General features: G+C 40.6%; 1 protein-coding gene across 2 annotated transcripts in view; it reads left to right on the forward strand.

Annotated features, from left to right (window-relative positions):
- cica (capicua transcriptional repressor a) overlaps positions 1 to 22,400 on the forward strand; it is a 29,383-nt gene continuing 6,983 nt past the window's right edge. The window contains exons 1-14 of one of the 2 annotated variants that reach the window (XM_055219443.2): positions 1 to 170; positions 2,394 to 6,145; positions 7,374 to 7,505; positions 7,616 to 7,769; positions 9,326 to 9,422; positions 9,609 to 9,791; positions 11,306 to 11,438; positions 11,550 to 11,831; positions 17,558 to 17,655; positions 17,985 to 18,837; positions 19,072 to 19,211; positions 19,301 to 19,461; positions 20,268 to 20,455; positions 21,980 to 22,399. In XM_055219443.2, the coding sequence (XP_055075418.2) occupies positions 2,563 to 6,145; positions 7,374 to 7,505; positions 7,616 to 7,769; positions 9,326 to 9,422; positions 9,609 to 9,791; positions 11,306 to 11,438; positions 11,550 to 11,831; positions 17,558 to 17,655; positions 17,985 to 18,837; positions 19,072 to 19,211; positions 19,301 to 19,461; positions 20,268 to 20,455; positions 21,980 to 22,399 (6,424 nt within the window). In that variant the 5' untranslated portion in view covers positions 1 to 170; positions 2,394 to 2,562. The remainder of the gene's footprint in view (positions 171 to 2,393; positions 6,146 to 7,373; positions 7,506 to 7,615; positions 7,770 to 9,325; positions 9,423 to 9,608; positions 9,792 to 11,305; positions 11,439 to 11,549; positions 11,832 to 17,557; positions 17,656 to 17,984; positions 18,838 to 19,071; positions 19,212 to 19,300; positions 19,462 to 20,267; positions 20,456 to 21,979; position 22,400) is intronic. The other variant, XM_055219444.2, reaches the window with a different exon arrangement.

The following is a 22,400-nucleotide window of genomic DNA, read 5'->3' on the forward strand; positions in this document are numbered from 1 at the left end:
TTCACCATTTTGCGTCTGTAGAGTAGCCTGGAACCTAAACGGCCGGACTTTTTCTCATTCGGGAGGCTTTGCGGAAGAAAAACAGTCTTTGCAAAACCAGTCTCGGGTATTCCGTGGTCTCATCCGTTTCGTTTGTCGCATATTTCGACGACACTGTACATATTTATAAGGTGAGTTGAAACCTTTGCTACAAATCTACCGTCTGCAAGCCTGCAGTGAGCTGCCTATATTTTTAATGCTGTGTTTCTATACGACGCGGATCCTCTGAAACGGCTGTCACTGTTATCTACAGTATCTCACTGTAAGTTATTACTATTTTTTCCGGATTGAATAAAATGGTGGTGTGCATTTTAACATTCATTAAAAGGGAGGGGTGGAGGTGCACAGTCAGCCTAAAAACTTTTCTTACAGAAAATATTTGACTGACACAACAGCCACAGCTTCAACGAATTACTTCTATCTATTCGTTTGCTGTTTTGTGACTGTCGCGACTCGAATCAAAAGTTATTTCGAACAAATCTATGCGATTTTTTTATATTTCAACTTGGACATTTCCCTAAATGTGGCACACTCCCTCTCCCAATGTCGGTCCTTCTTTTTTGCGGGCCTGTTCTCTTCCTGTTGACGAAACATTGTATCCACTAAAAAAATAGATAGTAAAAATGAAACAATTCTCGATCTGTTAAAATGTTGCGTCGCGGATTAAAGCCCGCGGCTGCTTTGATGTTGTCACCGTGAAGCGCATACGTGCAAATCTTTAACATTGTATTTTAATGTAAATGTTTCCTTAGTTATTATGACATTTAGTTGTGTACGGTAAACAGTATGTGTTTGACACCTATCCATTAATGTTATGTACAGCGTCACCCTCGATTTAGGAGCCTGAGGGAGACGGGAAATTTGCTCTGCGGCCTTGTGTTATGGAGGAGGCCTGCGCCACTCGACTGTGTAGTAGGTGGTTGTAAGCGTAGAGTAGAGCACTACGACCAATAAAAGCGCTTGACACAGATACGGCGGTGCACTACTCAGCAAAAACTTTCGCAAGTTGACGACAGCAGTGCCATTGTTTATAGCAAACAAGGGACTTTGTTTAAGGCCGAGTTTTTTGGGGAAGCTGCTTCTGAGTTGAATAAGTTTATCTGGAGTGTTGCGTGGAGACCTTAGTATGCAACTGGTACGTGATAATAACAATGAGTTGTTACAATTAGTTATTAATAAGGGTCAGCGAGTTTGTACATGCAGTTGAAAGACCAACAAGGGTGGAGTGATTGTCCAGTAGTTTAAACTTGACTTATTTACACTTTATCTTATATGTAGTGGAATAGTTCCCATTCCCAAATTTCTTAAAGACGATTCTCAAGACTCTACAGAAGACAAAGGTTGTTACTTATGATTCTCTTGAGTAGTAGGCCTACTTGGTGAAGTGTTTTATAGTGTTATTTTCTTGTTGAAGGTAATGTACTGCATACTATCATAGATTTGCATATTGCTGGCAGAGTTGTATTACAGTGCAAATGGCAGTGTGGTTAGTGTGGTTTCTGCTCACAAGAATAGGACAGTTTTGCAGTACGGACTCATTTCGTCTTAATAGTTTATAAAAAGAGGTCACGCATGTTCAGGCCTTTAATTATAAAATAGTAATAACTAATGCTTTGTGTTCCGGTAATTATCTTTTAGCAAAACATATTACACAGTCGTACATCCTTAATGTACATTTTCAGATATTTTAAACCTTAATAAACATTCAATTATACTGCTTTATTTGTAATCGTCTTGTAGAAACTAAATGTGTTTTAGAGCCGTCCAAGTGTCTAAATGTATTTATGATGATAAACAGGATATTTGGGTTTAGGTGTTACATGGCCCACACCGAAACCAGTTTAGATGGTAAATGTAAAGGGGCTATTTTTGTGGGAGGAAAGAATGTTTAAGTAGTAGTTTGTAATGTTATGGCATTGAACGTTGAGGTGTAGTAGTGCTGTGACAGGAAATGAGGACTGTAGGAGTGGATTGCCTGTGTAACAAATGCAAAAAGGTCATTTGAAAGAGCGAGCAAGTGAGAGAGCCTTTAGAGTCACAGAAATACCACCGAACAAGGAATTCCCCCGCCTCTTCTGATCCAGCCAAGAAACCAAAATGTGTGTGTGACTTGTCTGGGCAAGCTCTTTTCTTTGTGTTCAGTCGTTTTCAAAGTATTCAGTGTTGTAAGTTGTATGTCATACAGCAGTGTTATATAAATTTATACTTAGGAAAATTTGATTGGGCTATAAAACGATCGCTGCTTTGTTGGACTTTATTTTGGCATATGCTTTGTTTTCAGATTGAGCATTGTAGTATTGTATAACGTTCCATCTGTATACTGATCCCTTCTTATGCGCTGTGTTTCATTACAGGGTCTAATTTAAGAAGGAAAGGACAGAGCGAGCAGGAAGAGGCTGGGACACAGGCAAAAGGAAAAAAAAGAGAAGAGGCGGGATGCAAGAGAGAAACGGACTGGAAGAAACTGAAAGGCTGGGACTCGCAAGAAATCAAAAGGATTAAAGACTCTTAAAGCTGGATAAAATGAAGCCCATCAAAAAACAAGGGAGACGGTCACCACCCTCCACTCGTGCCAAAGGCGTTAAGAGAAGGACAGCAGATTGTAGCCCACAAGAAGATAAGAGAGAAACAGAAGAAAAACCCCAAACTTCACCTACCTCTCCCAAGAGACATATCTCGTCAAATTCTGACTCATCACAGGAAGGGCCAGTGAGAAGCGGATCTCCAGAAAAGGAGGGTATCCAAAGTGACATAGCAGGGGTATGTGGGAAGGCGGAGGAACGGCCTGGGAGCTCCAAGTCAGCCGGAACACAGAGCGATAGCAACAGTAGCACGGCCAGTGCCAGCAGTAGCCCCAATCCTTCTAGTCGCAAGACGGCCACTTTTAAGGCCCGTGTGCCCAAGAAGAAGTACACTTCTGAGCACTTTGCTGGAAACCATGGAAACGCCAGCACTCCCAGCACACCCCCACAGAGCAGCCACAGCAGCTCTTACAACGGTGCTGATGCTAGCCAGGGCCCAGCTGACTATGCTACACACACAGACACACACAGCCAAAGCCAGCTGGCTGAAGACAGCATCGCTGGGTACTCGCACAACAGTTTAACTGTGCCTACAGTTAGAGCTGCATCTGAGGGCGGAGAGAGGGATGGGATAACCGCATCCAGCCCACAGCGCTGTTCCTCCACAGATACAGCCAGTGAGCACTCGGCTGACCTAGAAGGGACAGCTTCAGGACTTGATTCTCACCCCAAATCCCAAAAGCCACAAACACATAGCACTTCAGCACCATCGCAGGAGAGCCTGTCATCTGGTTTAGATGGAGTCCTTGCCAAGGGTCTCAAGAATCAGAGAGTTCTGGCACGACAGGGCTCTAGATTAGGGGATGGATGGCCTCCCGATCGGGGCCGAAATATGTCTGGAGTGTTTCGTGCTGGCGTTGTACGCAGAGTCGGCGAGGAGCATGGGATTGTGGAGGTGCAGCTAAATGGAGAGAAGACCATGTGCAAGTACCCTTTTCGAGTGGCTACTGATTTTGTCGACCTAATTTTAGATGCACCCCCTCCTGGAATAGCCCCAGTGGCTATAGGCACACGAGTTTGCATTCCCTTTGGGGGAGGCAATGAGGGGAGTGAGGGAGTGCAGCAATGGTACAGAGAAGGCATAATCACTCAAGTTGATCAGCATCCTGCTGTGTCTTTCCCGTACCGTGTTCAGCTACGAGAGGATCTATCTGATGAGCGAAAGGAGAGAAGAGGTGGAGAGGAAGATGGAAGGGGGATCAATGCTCAGGCTGTTTGGGCCTCACGACAGAATCTACGCCTTCTGGTTCCTCCTTGGGACTTAGAGCCCCCCCAGCCAGCTGATCCAGGGATTGCTGGTAGGAGGGGGAGAGAAAGAGAATGGGAGGAAAGAGAGGAGATGGAAGTTGAGCAGGAGGTGGTTCGGCTGACCAGGCCAACATATGGTGTAGAGAATTTGCTGCATCCTGTTTCTGTACCTTTTACATCACCCCTTTCTTCATCCTCTACTGTTAGCACTGCCATCACCCCTGTACTCAGTGTAGCTCCAAATAGAGACTGGGAACATAGCAGAGAGAAGGATCACGAGAGAGATAGAGACTTGCAAAGGCACTTCGAGAGAGAAAGAGAGAGAGAAATGGAGAGGCACAAGCATCATCCTCTTCATCCATCCACTCCAGAGGAGGACATGGAGGTCAGCCGTCTTAGCCAGCACATTGATGGTGGCCTCACAGCAGCCATTGGAAACAAAGCTCTAGGGGTTCCCTCTCAGCATAGACCCATTCTTTCTAAACCAAACTACCTCAGTTCTCACCCCCACCCCCACCTTTCTATGGTGAGAGGCCTCAGCACCCCAATTGCCCCCCACCTGCAACTTGCTCCTCATCCAAATCATCCCCCAGTAGTCTTAGGCCTGGACTCAGCTACAGGGGCAGCAGTTATTTCCTCCACACCCCAAATGCCTCCCCTGCCTCCCATTTCTTCAAGAGCCTCACTGGACAAGACTCCTGGCTCCAATTCACACAGTGCTTCTGGAGGGGGTGGATCTAGCTCCTCTTCCTCTTCATCACGTTCCCGCACACCTCTCACGGCCGCTCAGCAGAGGTACAAGAAAGGTGATGTGGTGTGCACTCCTACAGGCATCCGCAAAAAGTTCAATGGCAAACAGTGGCGTAGACTATGCTCCCGTGAGGGCTGCTCAAAGGAGTCGCAGAGGCGTGGCTACTGTTCCCGCCATCTCTCTATGCGCACCAAGGAGATGGAAGCTGGAGGTGGAGTGGGCCGAGACAGAAGTGGTGCCAGTAGCACAGGCACTCTCACACCTGACCTTCGTTTAGGTGGACGTACCAGCAGTGAGTATGACTGGGATGACAACTCACGAGACAGCAGTGAAGCCAGCAGCCGTGGAGGGGACTCTCGGCCACGTCTGGTTATGACCTCTCTCATTCCACAAGAACTGTCACGAGATTTGTCCCGCTTTGACTTTGATGAGTGTGAGGCTGCAAATATGCTGGTGTCACTTGGTAGCTCACGCTCATGCACACCTTCCTTCTCACCCGTATCCAATCAGTCACCATTTTCCCCTGCACCGTCCCCTTCCCCCTCTCCACTATTTGGTTTTCGTCCAGCTAATTTCAGCCCTATCACAGCACCTTCACCTCTGACCCCTCGCCGCCCTCGTCACCTCAGTGGCACAAAGATCCCGGGCACTCCCAACACTGAACGAGAGCGCCACCTCTCTGGCATTGTGCCCACCTTCCAGACCAATTTGACGTTCACCGTCCCTATGAGCCCCAGTAAACGCAAACTGGATGCCCCACCACCCCCAATACCCAGTGTATCAGACTATGTTAAATCTGATCCCCAGATGAATGACCCGGCACTTGGCTTGAATGCAGCAGGATTCAGGGTTATGTCTCCCCAAAGCCAGCCTACAACCCCTTCTTCTCTTTCATTTTCTCGACAGAGGAGCACCACAAGTCGGCCGTCATCCTCTGCTGCCTCTACCCCCCCTCCCATGCTAGTTTCTCCCACACCACCCTCACCCCTGCCACAGGATCCTAGCTCACGGCGCATTGTTCCTCTGCGCGATTCACCTGTTATTGTTCGTAATCCAGATGTACCACTGGCAAAGTTCAGCGATGGTCCCCTGGGTCGTAGAGGAAACTCACGCTCAAGAGAGCACAGCCATCATCCTCACTTAGCTGTGGGACTCCAGGCCCCTGTGCCTATCAATGGCGCCACCACCAATGGAGCTGTTCTTCTTCGGAATCCTGCACCCACCCTAGTCTTGGTGACCTCCTCTCAATCACTGACACCTGTGGCTCCCGGACATCCCACCCATTCAAACTCCACCACTTTAAATGTGTCTACCTCTAATACTGGCCCTGCCCTTGCAATATCTGGTTCAGGAGGAAAAGAGCAAGAAAGAAAGCCAGGTGGCCATGCAGATGCAGGTGGTGGTTCTTTACCACAGCCTGTGGCTTGTCATCCTTCACCTACTGCCCTGTTACCCCTCATCCTACCAGCCGAGTCCCCTCATCCTGCTCCTCGCAAGGACATCATTATGGGACGACCTGGCACTGGTAAGAACCATGGAAGATGATATTGAATTGATAAAACGATTTAAAATAGGCCTGCACAATATTGTGGGGGGAACTATTTTGCTCTTCTGCAATATGTGAAATATTGGATGGCTTCACCAAATTACTTAAATAGCTCCATGTGAGAGAAGTTCATTTGCATTGATGTGCCTTGCATTTCTCATATAACTCTGGGATGGCAACTTGAGGAAAATAGTTGCGTTATGGTATTACATACCTATTGTTAAATGACCAGATCGTTGTAACCGTTATATAGCTACCAATGTGTCTTTTGCAGGTGAAATGTTATTAAATCTATATTTTTTTTCTAGCAAAGGCAACCAAAATAGTCACTTTTGAGGTAAAACTGCTCTGCTTGTTCTATTGCTGATGCACAGATATACATGTTGATACTGAAACAATATATTGTGCAGCCCTATTTTAAAAGATTGTTGACTATAATCATCCACTTTATACCATGTACACTAATCAAGACTTGTGCATTCTGTGCCTTTGTAGCATAGTTAAAACAGAAAAAAAAGACTGATGGCAGAAAATCAAGAAAGCAATGGAATTTAATCAAGATCAAAGTAGCTTACGAGTTTTCTGCTTTTTTTTCTTTTAGAAAATGACTTTCACATGCGTCTTTCACAGAAAGAATTTTATGCTAAACATGTTAACACCTTGTCTCCAACAGAAAGACAACGTGTTACCTTTGAGAAAATACGTTTTACTCTGAGTTTATCTGTACAGCCTAGAATCTGCTCTCTTGTTGTCTGAAGGACACAAAGACACTTTCTGTTTTCCCTCCTGACACTTTCCAAAAAATAAGGGGGCTCAGAATGATTGAGCTCAGAATTGGTATGCGGATCAGTAGCAGGTGTGTGTCTGGGTGTGTGTAGTTAAGAATGCTTTCATGGTCAGTGTTTCTTTAGACACATGCAGCATGTCTGAAATGAAATACAGGAACTTGTCCAGACATGCACAGCAAAACGGGGATTACTCCTCTGTGATACTCGCGAGACGCACAGTTGACGGAAATGACAGATGCCCATGTTACATACTTATCTATCTTGTCTAGTGCTTACGAATGAATGGCTTTTACTCACAAGAACGTTCTGGCAGAGAAAGGTGTTTGTTTTAACAGTTCCCTCTTAGGAGAATAGAGAAGGGTGTAGGTTTTCTGAAACAGTCGCATATGTATAAAAGGATTGTTTGTTTCTGCATATAGTCTGGACCAATGTTGAACCCCGCTCTGTACCAGTTTTCCCATGGCATTCATTGGTTCCTTTTCTGGAGACAAGCCAATCGAAAATGTCCATGCAACCTACAGACGGCCAAACACTTGTAAATCAGAGCAAAGGTAAATGTAATGAATGTGACTGACATTTTAACATTATTGATTGGTTTAAAAAATCACAGAGCACATTGTAATATTGGTGTTTACCGTAAATGCATTTAATTAAATTACAGAACCACGCTGTGGAGTTGCCCTTGTGTCTGAGGGACGTGTTGACCAACCAACACCAGAGCGAGGTTCACCGACCTGCCCTCCTCCTTCTGCTGATGATCCACCCGTGGAGAGAGAAGGAGGCGACAGTGAGACAGAGAGTGATGCTGATGATCTGTAAATATATACATTTACATTTCTTGACTGCCATATTGATGGTGGTGGCCAATGATAAGGGTTTTCATTTCGATAACACTTTATAATAAGGTTCATTAGTTAACTACATTAGTTAACATGAACTAATTATGAACTGCACTTATACAACATTTATTAATCTTTGTTAATGTTAATTTAAATAATTACCAATACTTTATTAAAATCTTGTTTACATTAGTTAATGCACTGTGAACTAACATGAAGAAAACAATCAAAAGCTTTATTTATATTAACTAACATTAACAAAGATTAATAAATATTGTAACAAATGTATTGCTCATGGTTTGTTCATGTTAGTTAATACATTAACTCATTTTAATTTAAGTGTTACCATTTGTGAACAAATAGTTAATGCATTAATATTATTTAATGATAATTTTGGCATTTAAATGTTAACATTAATTAATACCTATTACACCATGAACTAACATTAATAACTGTATTGACATTAACTAACATTAACAAGAATTAATAATTAATGCTTAACAACTATACCGTTCATGTTAGTAAATGTATTACTAATTTTTACTAATACAACCTTATTGTAAAGTGTTACAATTAGGGATGCATAGCAATTAATCGCGATTAATCTATAACATAATAAAAGTTTTTGTTTACATCATATATGTGTGTGTGAACTGTGTATAATAACTTTGTATAAATAAATGCACACATATGCATAAATATATTTAAGAAATGTTTACATGTGTATAAACATTTGTACATGTATGTATAATTTAAATGATAAATATAAATGCTTAATATATAAATATATATTTTTCTTAAAATTATACATGCATACGTGCATATTAATATATATACATGATTATTATACACAGTTCAAACACATATATGGTGTAAACAAAAACTTTTATTCTGCTATAGATTAATCGCGATTAATCGTTATGCATTCCTAGTTACAATATATTTCTATGAAAACCTTATTCATAAATTACTTTAAAACAGGAAGTTATTTTGATTTACAACATAGTTAAGACAATTTGAAGAGTTTTGTTGCAAAACAAGATTTTTTTATTTTTCAGAAATCTCGTTTTTTGGATGTGCATTCCAATTAATATCAATTCAACTTCAGTTGGTTTGTTTTGATTTAAACCTTTATAACGTAAAAAATACAGCTAAGTAGCACCATAAAACAAAATAATAACATGATAATAAACATGTTTTGACAAAAATGTTAAAAACGGATTTATCTTGTTTTGCAACGAAACTCTTCATTTATAGATTTGAAGATTTGATTTGCCTATTTAAACAGTCATGAAAAAAATGTAAATATTTTTAAAAATATTTTCAATATATTAATATTAAATTAATATTAATAAAATTAAATAATTTGTTAAATAGTTAAATAATAATTTTAATTAAAAAAATTACATTTACTTTTAATTTGAAGGTGACCCATTTATAACATTTCATGCCATTTTGGGTACTTATTTTATTCTACTTTTTGGCTACAAAAATGTTTGCCCTCACAATAACTCTTATTCTATTGTTTTTAGTTTTTATCAAGGTGGAGCCCAAGATTCTTCTCCATCCACCGGTGCGAAGCGACGCTCACAGTCTCTCAGTGCACTGCCCAAAGACGGTGACAAGAAGGTATTTTACATTTAAATTTCTTTATATGTTTTCAATTCATACCTCATCATCAGACAGCATTCGTATGCTTCTAACCAGACATGAAATGTTATCGCAACAAGCATTGATTCTCTTTCATGTCTATTTGAAACAAACCAGTAATGGCTGATTCCTTTTTTTTCTCTTATCGCTCTCACCTACATAAAGAGGGAAAAGGACCACATCAGACGCCCGATGAATGCCTTTATGATCTTTAGTAAGCGGCATCGTGCGCTCGTGCACCAGCGACACCCAAACCAGGACAACCGCACGGTCAGTAAAATACTGGGCGAGTGGTGGTACGCGCTGGGACCCAAAGAGAAGCAGAAGTATCATGACCTTGCCTTCCAGGTACACTCAGACTCATTCAAGTGAAATATTGTAATATGTTGCATTGCAATAATGGAAATATACCTCAATTTATACAATTTTCTGTCCCTAGCTGTCCCCGGGGGCAGTACCCTTTTAAATAGGACACCTTTGCACCTAAAGAGGTCATGTTAGTATTGCAAAGATACATATTGGTACAAAAAAATATAAAAAAAATTACCTAAATGGTACATATTAGGACCTTTATAAATGGTACTGCCCCGGTGACAGCTTGGGAAAGTTTTTAAATTAATCTGATGATGCTTAATCAACCTATTTAATCTATAAATGGGTGATTCTCACAAAAACTTGGTTTTAAAAATGTCAAGCATGAAAATGTAAAAATTGCTTAAATTTACTTTTTTCCCCACCAGACATTGAAAAACAAAGTCTGGAGTAAATGGGAACATTAATTTAAAAACTTTTCCTTATCATTTAACACTTTTTGTAACATAATTTAAAAAATTAGTCCTAAAAAATCTCATTACCGCAACAGTCAGAAAACATCAACACTGACATATTTTCAAAATGACAAGACAAACCTGAAAGAACATAATTTGGAGATTCTGCACATGCATTTAAAATCAAAGTATTATGCTTCTATTAATTAAATTAACATTTAATAAGCATCTGTTGCGGTAATGATAATCAAAATGTCGTGTAAGCATTCTGACAAGACAATATTTCAAATTAACTGTAAAAAAATTATCTTACCTGGTAGCCATCTTGAAGTAACTGGTCCATGTGCTTGGTCACTCAAAATCAAACTTTATTAAAATTCTGTATGTGTGCTTAAACTGTTCTCAAAAAGTGTTGCGGAGGATGAGAACATCAGGCATGGACACATCATTTTCCTAATTTTTCTTCATTCTTATTATACATGAATATTCAGTAAATATTTTTTCTGTCATCTAAAGTAGTCTAGCAAAACATCAATTTTTCTTAATATTTTTGTGTTAATTTGATTAAATTACAACATAACGCATGTTCAAACACAGCCGGACGCATTGCGGTAATGAGAATTTCAGCAGAAAATGAGATAAAATTTACAATTATAAATTCTTATGTTGAAATCACACATTGTGCAAGGTAGAACACAGTATTGTGTTAATTCTGATGCTTTTTAATGTTACTATATTACACATTTTAAAGCTAAAATCATTAGTGCCGTGGTGTTTCAAGGGTTTCGTGAGAATCACCCAAATGCACTTTGTTGTGGACATATAATCTGTGCACATTATTCTAAAGAAAGCATACATTTTCTTCTGTAATCTAAAACTAACCTCTGTTGTTTTTCATCTTTCAACATCTCATGTCATATAGAGGCCATATTTCACAATTCAGTCATTAAGTAATACAAGTCACGTCCCATATTTTTAACCTGATAAAAAGACGACACATTACAGATATTGACTCTATTTGCAAATAATCATGATGTTAAAATTGGGTTTCGCATGGTTGATAATTGAGGTTTCTCATCTTTGTCACTTTTATAGGTGAAGGAGGCACACTTCCGGGCTCACCCTGATTGGAAATGGTGTAACAAAGATAGGAGGAAGTCTCTGTCTGAGGGCCGGGGAACTCCAGGGGCCAAAGAAGCTCGCGAGCGCAGCATGTCTGAAAGCACAGGTCGGTGTGGGTGTTTGTTTTTATGTGTGGGTGTTTGTTGGTGTTGTGAAACTATGAGGTCATAGTAGTGTGAAAGAGATTGATGGAAAATTAACCCATTGCTCTCCCCAGAGGGCCATCCTGCATCTCAGGGGCCCGAAATCAAAGGAGCAGGGCCCAGCTGGACTTCACCCCGATCTGATGGAGGGCAGCATCAGCGACCTCGTGCATTTTCCCAGAGTGCTGTACATAATCTGGAGAGGAGGGCGGACGAGAGAGAGCTAGAAAATGACGGTCTGTTTCCACCCCGTCGACCTGCTGACCATCTGTTTCGGAGACGGGTGAGTGAAGATGTGACCAGTGATGAAGAGCGTATGGTGATCTGTGAGGAAGAGGGGGATGATGATGCCATAGGTAAGTGAATTTACACATGCAATATATCAATATAATTATAAAGACTCTTACAGCCAAAACCCCTGGCTTTATTATGTCGTTTTTGTTTGTGGTGTTAAATATGGAAAGCATGTTTATTGAACATTCTTAGGGTTGGGCATTTAAACAAGTATGTGTCAAACTGTGGCGTGTCACCTCGCTTTGCTGTTGTGCAGTAAATTGTTGAGTTAAAGGCGGAGTCCACGATGTTTGAAAGCCAATGTTGATATTTGAAATCACCTAAACAAACACGCCCCTACCCCAATAGAATCTGGACCTTTTTTTGATAGACCCGCCCCACACATACGCAACCCGGCAAGGATGTCGGTTAGTAGACACGCTCCTTACTGCTGATTGGCTATAAGTGTGTTTTGGTAGTCTGCCCGTCTCCTTTTCCAAAGCGTTTTTCAAACATCGTGGACTCCGCCTTTAATACTTTTCTCAATGTTTAAACTTGTAAATCCCAGTATCGCATGTCTACCGTGGCCGAGAAGTGCAAAACACAATCCAAAATCAATACAACAATTCAAAAACACAAATGCAAAAAAAAAAAAAATGGCAAGTAAAAAAACACAACAACAAACCCATCAGTGTTTGCCGGTGACTTCTTTTTTCAAGGGCGCACGATGCGAAGTTCGTCACAACATGTATGTAACCCATCATGTGTGTGGTTCGTAATTTCAAAATATGTGTTTGGCGTGTCGAGTGATTCTATGTGCATCATGTGTCTTGTCAAAATAAATTCCTGGTGCAGACGCGTCTAAAGGGTTTATGATAAAAGAGACATTGCGCTTGCCAGATACTCGTATAATCTCATCAGAGTTTACTGTTAAGTAAGTGTCTTGCGTGTATTTTGTGAATGTGAGAATAAATGATTTTGATGCGTGTGCAGCAGGCACTTATTTTGACAAAACACGTGATGCACATGGTTCACGTGATGTAACAAACACATATTTTGAAAACACGAGCAACACACATGACACTCCGAACACGTATTTTGAATTTGCGGCCCTTGGATGAGCAGTCACGAGCCGCCACTGAAATCCAGTGACAAAATAACAAATTAGAAAATATGCAAACCGAAAAGGGTAGATACATTGTAGAGATCGACCGATACTCATTTTTTTAAACCGATGCCAATAACAAATATTTGGATGCTTATGTGCCCGATAACCGATATGCTAAACCGATTTTTATTTACTGTTATACTGTTTTTGACATAATAATTACTACTACACTACTGAACTGAACAAACCCTTATAATAATAATCATCATCACAATCACTCCCTCTTTGCATACAAAGTAATAAATAGAGGGGTCTGAAAGAGTGAAGAATAATATTAATTTAATGAATAATGTAGAAACTATATTCCCAATACATGGACCATTCCAAACACCCCTATCATTTCGTCAGAAATGGACTGATCCAAAGTTCGGCAGCGGTTGGCGGCGGGAGAGAGAGAAAACTATAGCGGAGTTGGCTGCTTGTTATACATAGTTTATAGAGTAAAACAGGTGGATTAAGTGCCTTTTTTGGAATAATATGGTTGTTTTGACCAGCAACATGTAGCCTTCAGCAGTCCAACAAGTAGTTGGCAAAGAGGTTTTACAAATAATAGCACTGACTGAAATACTACATTCAGGAAAGTTACAAACAAAACGGCTTATATATCACTGAATTTCTTAACTGGTAATGTTATTTGATGTCAGAATAATTAATATTTTGTTGTTATAGCTTATAAAATGGCTGTTGACAGCGCTGTTATCTATGCATTTACTGTATCACGCATTAACTGTATCAAACTGTGACCGCTTGCGGAGGTAATAAATAATTAATTAATATCCACAGACATTTATATAGATATTTTAGCAAAATAATGTTTATTTGATAAATTTTAATATAACTTAGGGTAAATCTTGTTAAAAGCTTCAGCCTTCAACCCCGGTAAGTGAACAGCACGTGATTTTGTGAGTTCGTCTCTATTCTTGGACAAACTGCATACATTGCTTTTAATATATCAACTTATTTAACATAACATACATTAATGCACAAAGAAGATGTGTTATAAATGCCTCAGATGCAAAGTAAGTATACTCAAAGTCCTTTTAATGAAGTCGCGTCACTCCGCCGTCATATCTGCTGTGCACGCTGCTGCTGCTTTGAGCTCTTCTCCTCAGATGCGTCCAGCGCGCAATTCTCAATTCTCTCGTTTATCGGTCAATCCGATATTACAAACCCGATATCCGATCATCGGAAAATGCTCAAATATCGGGGAAAATATCGGAAAACAGATATATCGGTCGATCTCTAATACATTGCTGATTGGACGACACCTCTATCAATCAAAATGCTCAAAATCAAGCAAACACACTACTTGCTTCACTAATGCTTTATACTTGTTGTATTTCGTGTAATTGTAAATACCGTATGATAGCTAAACTATCGCTATCTAGCCTATAATAATACCTGCGACCAGAGGTTAACAGCACGCGAAGCAGATGAATGAATAATGCGCATTTGCCACCAACTGGACATGGGTGGGCTTTACATTTGCAAGTTACAATAAATCACCCTCGGTGTAATGTCAAAATGATGTATGGCTTTCAGATTTTTCGGTCACTGCAAAAATTGTCAAAAGACAGAAAATGTCTGGTTAACATGACATCTGCCTGCAACGTCTATTGAAACAAGGTAAATAGTTTTTTTGTCACCTCTCTTTTAAATCTTGAGATATTTTTGCACCTAAACTGCAGAATGATGGCCATATTTGAACCCACAGTACTGGCAATAGTGCTACCAGCTATACTGTACTTTCGGTGTATCTTGATTGACAGAAGTGTCGTCCAATCAGCAGTAACTATTCCATTCACACAAATGCATACCTTTTCCGGTTTGTAGATTTGTTTGTTTTGTTTTGCACTTCTCAGCCACTGTACATATTGTATACCGCACCATTTAACAAGTTAACGCATATTGCATTTCCCCTTCAATATCGTGCAGACCTACTTTCACGTGTTTTTACTCAATATTAAAACCCCATTTAATGATCCAAACTGTAATAGATGATGCTGCCATGTGTGGAATGTAAAATCCATCAGAAAATGATTATATTTCTGCGATTTGTTTCTGAGATAAATCTTTTGCATACCATTCTCATTCTCTCATTCTTGACTAAGATTTTCCTAAGAAAACCCTCTCTACTGAACACTCGCACGGTGTTTACTTTGAGGGTTCAAAAGTAGATTAATATAAAATATTTATCATTTAACATTTTATTGTTTAACATTTTAAGTATTTATCATTTAACCACAAAGCCTAGCTTTTTATTAGCAGTAACATCTGGGGGCAGTTGTTCAAAAAATGTAGTCTGGATGGAATCAAATAATTCAGATTTAGGAAATTTGGTCCCATGTTTTGCTATCCAGGACATCACATGTTAAATGGGATCACGTGTCAATGTTGACTATTAGCTATGTAAAAAACAATTGGTAGTCTGGTCAGTATGGGGTCGCTAAGTGTTTTTATTTGAAGAGACAATACAACGGCACAACTTTCCTTTACTTTTTATTTCAATTCAACATTGTTTGTTCTTCTGGCCCACAAAAAACAAACAAATATAGATTATTCAAAAACACATGCATTTTAAGTCATAAAGCTAAATGTCCGGTAGTTTATATTTGTAGAGATGCCGTTTATTAAAACTACTTTTGACTATTTAGTCTCTGAAGATTGTGATAAATCTATGTTTAAAAATGTCTTTTCTTAAAATTAAATGTTAAATATTTTTGTTTGCTATTGACTGCTCTATGAGGGATTTATATGGATTTTTTTCTTTCTTAATTGACTGGAACGTTTAAATGGTAGCTCAATGTTATACTTTATCATTCTAATGCTACGTTCAGACCAGCCGCAGTAGAGGCGTCAAGCGCGAGTGATTTTCAATGTTAAGTCAATGTAAAGACGCGTTGACGCACGTCTAGAGGTCTTGCGGCACGAATAAGGCGTTTAGCGTGGTGCGTAGACGCGATTCTGCCTCATTCGCACGTCTAGTTTGTGTGAATGACGCGAATTGAACATTGAAACGCGCGAGTTTAAACATTTGAACTATGGCGGAAAAACGCGCCGCGCTAACCTATCAGGAGCTTGCTCTAGTAGTGACGTGATTACAGGAAGCGAGCGGAGTCGCAGAAGCCCCTCCCATGACGCGAATTTCTGGGTAAATGTCTAGATGACTACAATATTATGTGTGAATGAAGCGAGTAAACTCAAAATGTTCAAGCGGGAAAATGCAAATTTGACGCCTTAAACGCGGCTGGTGTGAACCCACGGTAAGGATTGAACTTATCAAGAGCACAATTTCAACAAAAAATTATAAATTTGTAAATATTACATGATATAAATGTTGTATTGTAGACTAACTGTAGGTTTATATGTTTAAGTAAAAAGTTTTATTACATAATTGTTCCTGAAATCCACCCTTCTGATGGGATCAGTATAATCCTACTTTTTGGGATCAAACAAATACCAATCTTCCTAAAATGTTTTGAACAACAGAAGTAATGATTTGATCCAGATCAAAACCTAGATTGGATTTTGTGATCCAATCCAATTTCAGAACCCATTTAAAAATTTTGATCTAATCTGAAAGCAGAAATCCAAATGGATTACTTTTGAACAACTGGCCACTGAATGTAAAATAAATTATGTTATTAATAACAAATAAATGTTTAAAAAAATTAACTTAAAGCTTTTAAGACTATTATTAGTCATTGTCACAACTTGACAATCTTATGAACCGCCGCAGAAAAAATAAAAAGACCATTTTAAGTTTTCCCTTTCAGTTTTTCTAGATTGTATTGTTTATAGGTATGTGTTTAAAGGCGGAGTCCATGATGTTTGAAAGCCAATGTTGATATTTGAAATCACCTAAACAAACACGCCCCTACCCCAATAGAATCTGGACCATCTGTTGATAGACCCGCCCCACACATACGCAACCCGGCATTTGATTTGATTTGATTGGCTATAAGGGTGTTTTGGTAGTCGGCCCGTCTAATTTTCCAAAGCGTTTTTCAAACATCGTGGACTACGCCTTTAAGTAAAATTATAATTTTTGTTTCATTCTGTCAACTACCAACAACATTTCTGCCAAATTCTTAATAAATTATGTTTTTATTTGAATTGTTTTACTTAAAATTGAAATATGGTCAAAATAACAAAAAAAGATGCAGTTGTTTTCTCTGCAGTATTGAAGATCGGAAAACTGTTTAAATTCATTTCTCAACAACAAAATCCAAATGTTTTTACATGTATTTTAGGACTAGGACCCTGATATTTTGGTCACATCTTTCATGGGTCTTGTCATGCTCTCAGTCTTTTACATTTGCTGTTGGGTGACTTTGTCACTTTTGAGGTTTGCTTTTTGTTGAAATTCAACAGACACTGGACTGAAATGGTCACAATACATCTAGAAATGATGATTAAAATCAAGACTGGAGTGGTCTCTCAATTTTTTCAGCAATTTTTTCCCGCGGCTGTATGTTAGCAAGATAGAAAAATCATACATTTACATTTCTAACAAGCATGTTCAGTACAATGTTTTTTAAAGTCAAAATCTCTTCACTGCTCAGCTTTCTCACCTTCATTATAGTGATGTATATTAGCTGTGATCTCTCGGTTTCATGCATCGCTGTGATTTTTTCACAGACGACGCATTTGCTGAGGGCTCTATAGACCTGAAGTGTAAAGAGAGAGTGACAGACAGCGACGATGACAACGAGCATGCAGATGAAGCCGACTGCAAGGTAAAGCTTTACACGTAGATACGCATGTGACAGCAGTTTCCTGCAGTGTTACATACTATACTTTAACTAAAGCTATTTTAAGCATGTTCTTTTGGCATTTTTATTGAGAGGCTGTCTGTGTTATTAGCCTCCCACATATGTAGACTAGAACAGATACATTTCTGTTGAGATTTCATCTGTAAAAGGCCATAGATTCCTTGTCGAAAAATATGCTTTGCATTCGACGAGCCTCATTACCATAGCAACAGAAAAGATATTTGCCCTCGCATCGTTATTTACAAACCTGTGTTATTTTAATATCAAGTTTGCTTTTGTTTTGTTTTTTTTAGCGCACCTTCCATCCTGTCCATTCCTCGTTGGTGTTTTCTCCTGGAAAAGAGGGGCTGGAAAACATGGAGAAGAAGAAAAGGAGGGGAATGGAGGGAGCAGAGCAAGAGAATGGAGGGCCAAGGGAAGGAAAAGGAAGAGAAGGTGGACTCATGGGAGGAGGTGGAGGTGGACAGGCTCCTCCTCACCCTAATTCAACCCCAGTGGCCAGCATAAGTGCCACATTGCCTCGCGGTGCAGAGATGTACCATGCACAAGGCCCTGCCAGGATGGCCCCTACCATAGTGACCAATGTTGTTCGGCCCATCACGAGCACCCCTATCCCCATCGCCAGCAAACCAGCCGACGGAGGTATCCTGCCATTTGACGGAAAGTCCAAGCTATTGATTGGTGCTGGTGGAGCGGCAGGGGCTGGGTACATATCCTCTTCTTCTCCCAAACCTAACGGCCAAGGAAGTTTAGTTACCGGGCTAGTCCTGGGAGGCACCTTTTCTAACCAGCCCACAGTTCAGCTTATCACCCCGTCCCATCCTACTCCATGCAATGGAACGGCCGGCAACAATGCCGTACCCCTTCCCATAATTCATCCTCAATTCCTTCCCGCTGCCTCCATCACAACGTCTAGTGGTGGAAAACCTGTGACACAGGTGCAGTACATCCTTCCAACGCTGCCCGCAACAACCAATCCTAACAGCCCTTCCTCTCAGCAAACACAGCAGCCATCAGGTGTCCTTGCTTTGACCAATGCTCCGCCCACTCACGTGACACTAGCCAATGGGGTACACTCAGGGGCAGGCCATGGAATAAGATATGCGTCTGTCCCAGCAGTGGGAGGAGTCAGCCCAGTAGGTGGAGGTAAGGGGCATTTAATTCAGGTGATAAGAACTGGACATAGCATTTGGTATATTGTTATTCCCTCCTTTGGACACTCTGTAAAAGATGCTAATATGGATTAAAAGTTAAGATCAAAAGAGATCCACGCGTACATCACATACAATACAATAATTCAGGGGTATTTAGGTAACTCAGAGATCGGGGACCACGTAACATTGGCCTGTACTAGATCAGTATTTTTATCCTTGTTTGCAGTTCAAGCACAGTCCCCAGTCTTGCAGAGCAAGATGCTGGTTCCCATGGCAACTGTCGGAACCGGATCCACACCTCCTCAGCCAATTTCCCTAGTGGGCCCACCCCTTCCTGTTCAAAATGGGGCTCAACCAGGAAGCAAGGTAGATTGGCTTGTGTTACTAACACACTTCACAAATATACGAAATGTATTGGATGATGCAATTCATATGTAAAAATTTCTGCTTTACAGATCATTCAAATTGCACCAATGCCTGTGGTCCAAGCAAATGTGCATCCTGGAGGATCAGTGCATACTGGTAGCTCCTTCCCAGTCTCTATGGCAACTGCAGCTGTCATGGCTTCTGGCCCCACCCCTCCGCAGACTGTACTTTTGACACCACCACCTACAAGGTGAAGTACTGGGTCTTGAAACAGCGTCCTATTAGCATTATTCCCACGGGTCCTTGAAATCTTTGAAAGTTTGTGAATCTGGGAGGAAAAATTCATTGCCCTGTGAAGTTTTTGAAAATATACATACATAGATACAGGTCATTAAACTGTGTAGTGTCGGATAATATCATAAAAATTCTAGACTTTTTAAGCACGTGTGCTAAACTGTTCGCTTTAAATGCTTATATCTTCAGTACCAAAATGCTTTTTGAATAGTTGTGTTTGATGCATGAAAACGTCTCGGGTTACGTATGTAACTCTTGTTCCCTGAAAAGGGAACGAGAAGCTGCATCTCTCTTGCCATACTTCATGCGTCCATGTAACGCCGTCTTTGGCAATATTTCAGATAGCGATATACGTCTTGGCTCCCGCGTCACCCTGTCTTTGTTGTTATGCCTCACCATTGGTTGAATTTGATATACACAGTCAGACGCACTTACCCCTGGAGGCGTCCCCAAAGTGTCACCGCTGTGACGCAGCGCGAGTTCTATCGAAAGGGAACTGTAACAATGTATCTTAAAAGGTAACACGATGTAACCTTGCTCTCACTTGAGCATTGCATTTGAGGGTATTGGACCTGGAAAGTCCTTGAAAGGTTCTTGAATTTGATGTTAACTAAGGTGTGGGAACCCCATATTAGACAGATAGAGAAAAGGATGGGATTAGGCTCAATTCTGGTTTACCTGTCAATTCTCTTTGTAACAAACTTGGCCAAATCAAGATGACCCTAACCTTCTACCTTTTTTATGTGTTTTGTTTCCCCTTAGGATCACATATGTACAGTCAACTCCTGGAGTAGCCACACCTCTACCATTAGGATCTACACCTGCAGTCTCCTCTGCCCAACAGGCTCCATCACCTGCGGGTCCATCATTTTTGCAATCTCCAATGGCAACACTTGGCTTTACTGCAATTGCCCCAGCTGGCCAGACTTTGGTGCAACCTATTGTTGCAAGTATGACACTCCTTTAGACCAGGAGTATTATGTCATTATATAACATACATTTCTATTATACAGTCCCTCCAGAAAAAACGCGATATGCCATCGCATGATTCAACACATAATCAGCCACATAATTATGCGGGGGACACATTTTTTCAAATACGTCGCACTTTCGCAGCATAAATTGCAGATTTCCGTGCACAAATAATGCGGGGCTTGCATGATTTCATAATTGATTTTCGTAACAAAAAGCACGTATATAATAGCCGAAAGTTGAAAAATGTTGCATATTTCTCACACAAGCACAGCCATGTCCCCTATTGTCATGGCAAACGTTATGAAGTGACATGATTATGTGACATGAACATCATTCAAAAGCTGCAAACAGTTTTTGCAAGTGCCCGCAATTTTATTGCATAAAATTGCATAAATATCCCGCATATTCCGTCGCATTTTTTAAGAAAACGTGCCGCAAGATCATGGATTTTTGCCCGCAACAATCAAAAAAAAAAAAATTCTGGAAGGACTGATTATATGTCATTTTACAGCATACATCTTTGGTTAAAAAAACTAAAATAAGTTATCAAGCAAGTACATAAACAATAAGTGAAGAGTTTCATTGCAAAACGAAACTTCAAGTGTTTCAAGAAACTTCCCTTACCAAAGTTAACTATAGTCTTTTGTGGTGTCATAAGGGGATCTTATTATAATAATACCGCCCCTTAAGGGCTCGTTATAGTTGTGCGTAGGCGCTGCGGCGGCGTAGGTTCCGCGTTGGTTTTTGTCATTTATACTTTTGCATCGTCATCTGCGTCGTCGTGCAAACACGCGCGTGGACCGCTGGTAGGCAGTAACCACAGTAGCAGCGCGAACGTCAAAGAAGAAGAAGCTTAGCAAGTTTACCCACAAATGAAGAAGAAACAGCAACTTGTTGTGTATAATTTGAGAAGACCCGCAACGATGGAAGTAAATAAACAGCGACTTTTGATGCAGTTTAAGTAAAATCACTCCTCAACTTGGCTCATCTTTGTTTTCACCATCACAAACGGAAATACCTATGACGCAGTTTTTTTTCTGACGGGAGGGGTTCTGGTGGACCAATCACAGCGCGTGCGGTCCGCGTAGATCTGACGCGCTGTTAAAATTTTTGCGAGGTGCACGTCAGGCTACGCACAGGCTACAGATAGCCTACACCGTAGCTACGGCGTAGAACTTATGCACGACTATAAATCGCCCTTTAATCTGCACTATCCAACCATGGCACTGCCATTTAGTGCAGAGAGAGAGAAAGAGTTTCAATTTCAACAAACCACCATTATGGTGATCAGTGTTTGCATTTCCTCAGCTCAATTGCATTTTAAAGGACACACCCAAAAGGACACTTTTGCTCGCACCTACAAAGTGGAAATTTTAAGATGCTATAATAAATTATCTATATGGTATTTTGAGCTAAAACTTCACATATGTGCTCTAAGGACATTAAAGATTTATTTTACATCTTTAAAAAATCTCACGACATGGCACCTTTAAAATTAGTTTCTACCACAGGTCAGCCACCCTTCCTGGCTCCATGTCCGACCCCAAGCGGTCCGTCACAACCTGCACAATCCTCAACAGCCACCCGTCAGCTTCTAACTGCCATTTACCCAACTGGTAGCCACGCCGGAGGGGTTGTGTCAGTAACAGCCGTGCCTCATAGCTCTGCAAGTTCTGCATCAACCCCAACGACATCCTCATCACCTCAAATCAAAACCTCTTCAAACGCGACTGCGCAGCAGGCAGATGCGCAGATGCAGTCTCAGGAAAACATGCAGATGGAGGGTGAGAGAGGACCAGAGTCTAAAAAAGATACAGAGGGACAAAGAGAACCCATAATGTCAAAGGATGGGCATCAGATACCATCTAGTGGTGTGGAGGAAGCGGTGCAACCCACTGGAACATCACACACATATACAGG

Source organism: Misgurnus anguillicaudatus, chromosome 20, assembly GCF_027580225.2.
Source record: "Misgurnus anguillicaudatus chromosome 20, ASM2758022v2, whole genome shotgun sequence".
Lineage (NCBI taxonomy): Eukaryota > Metazoa > Chordata > Actinopteri > Cypriniformes > Cobitidae > Misgurnus > Misgurnus anguillicaudatus.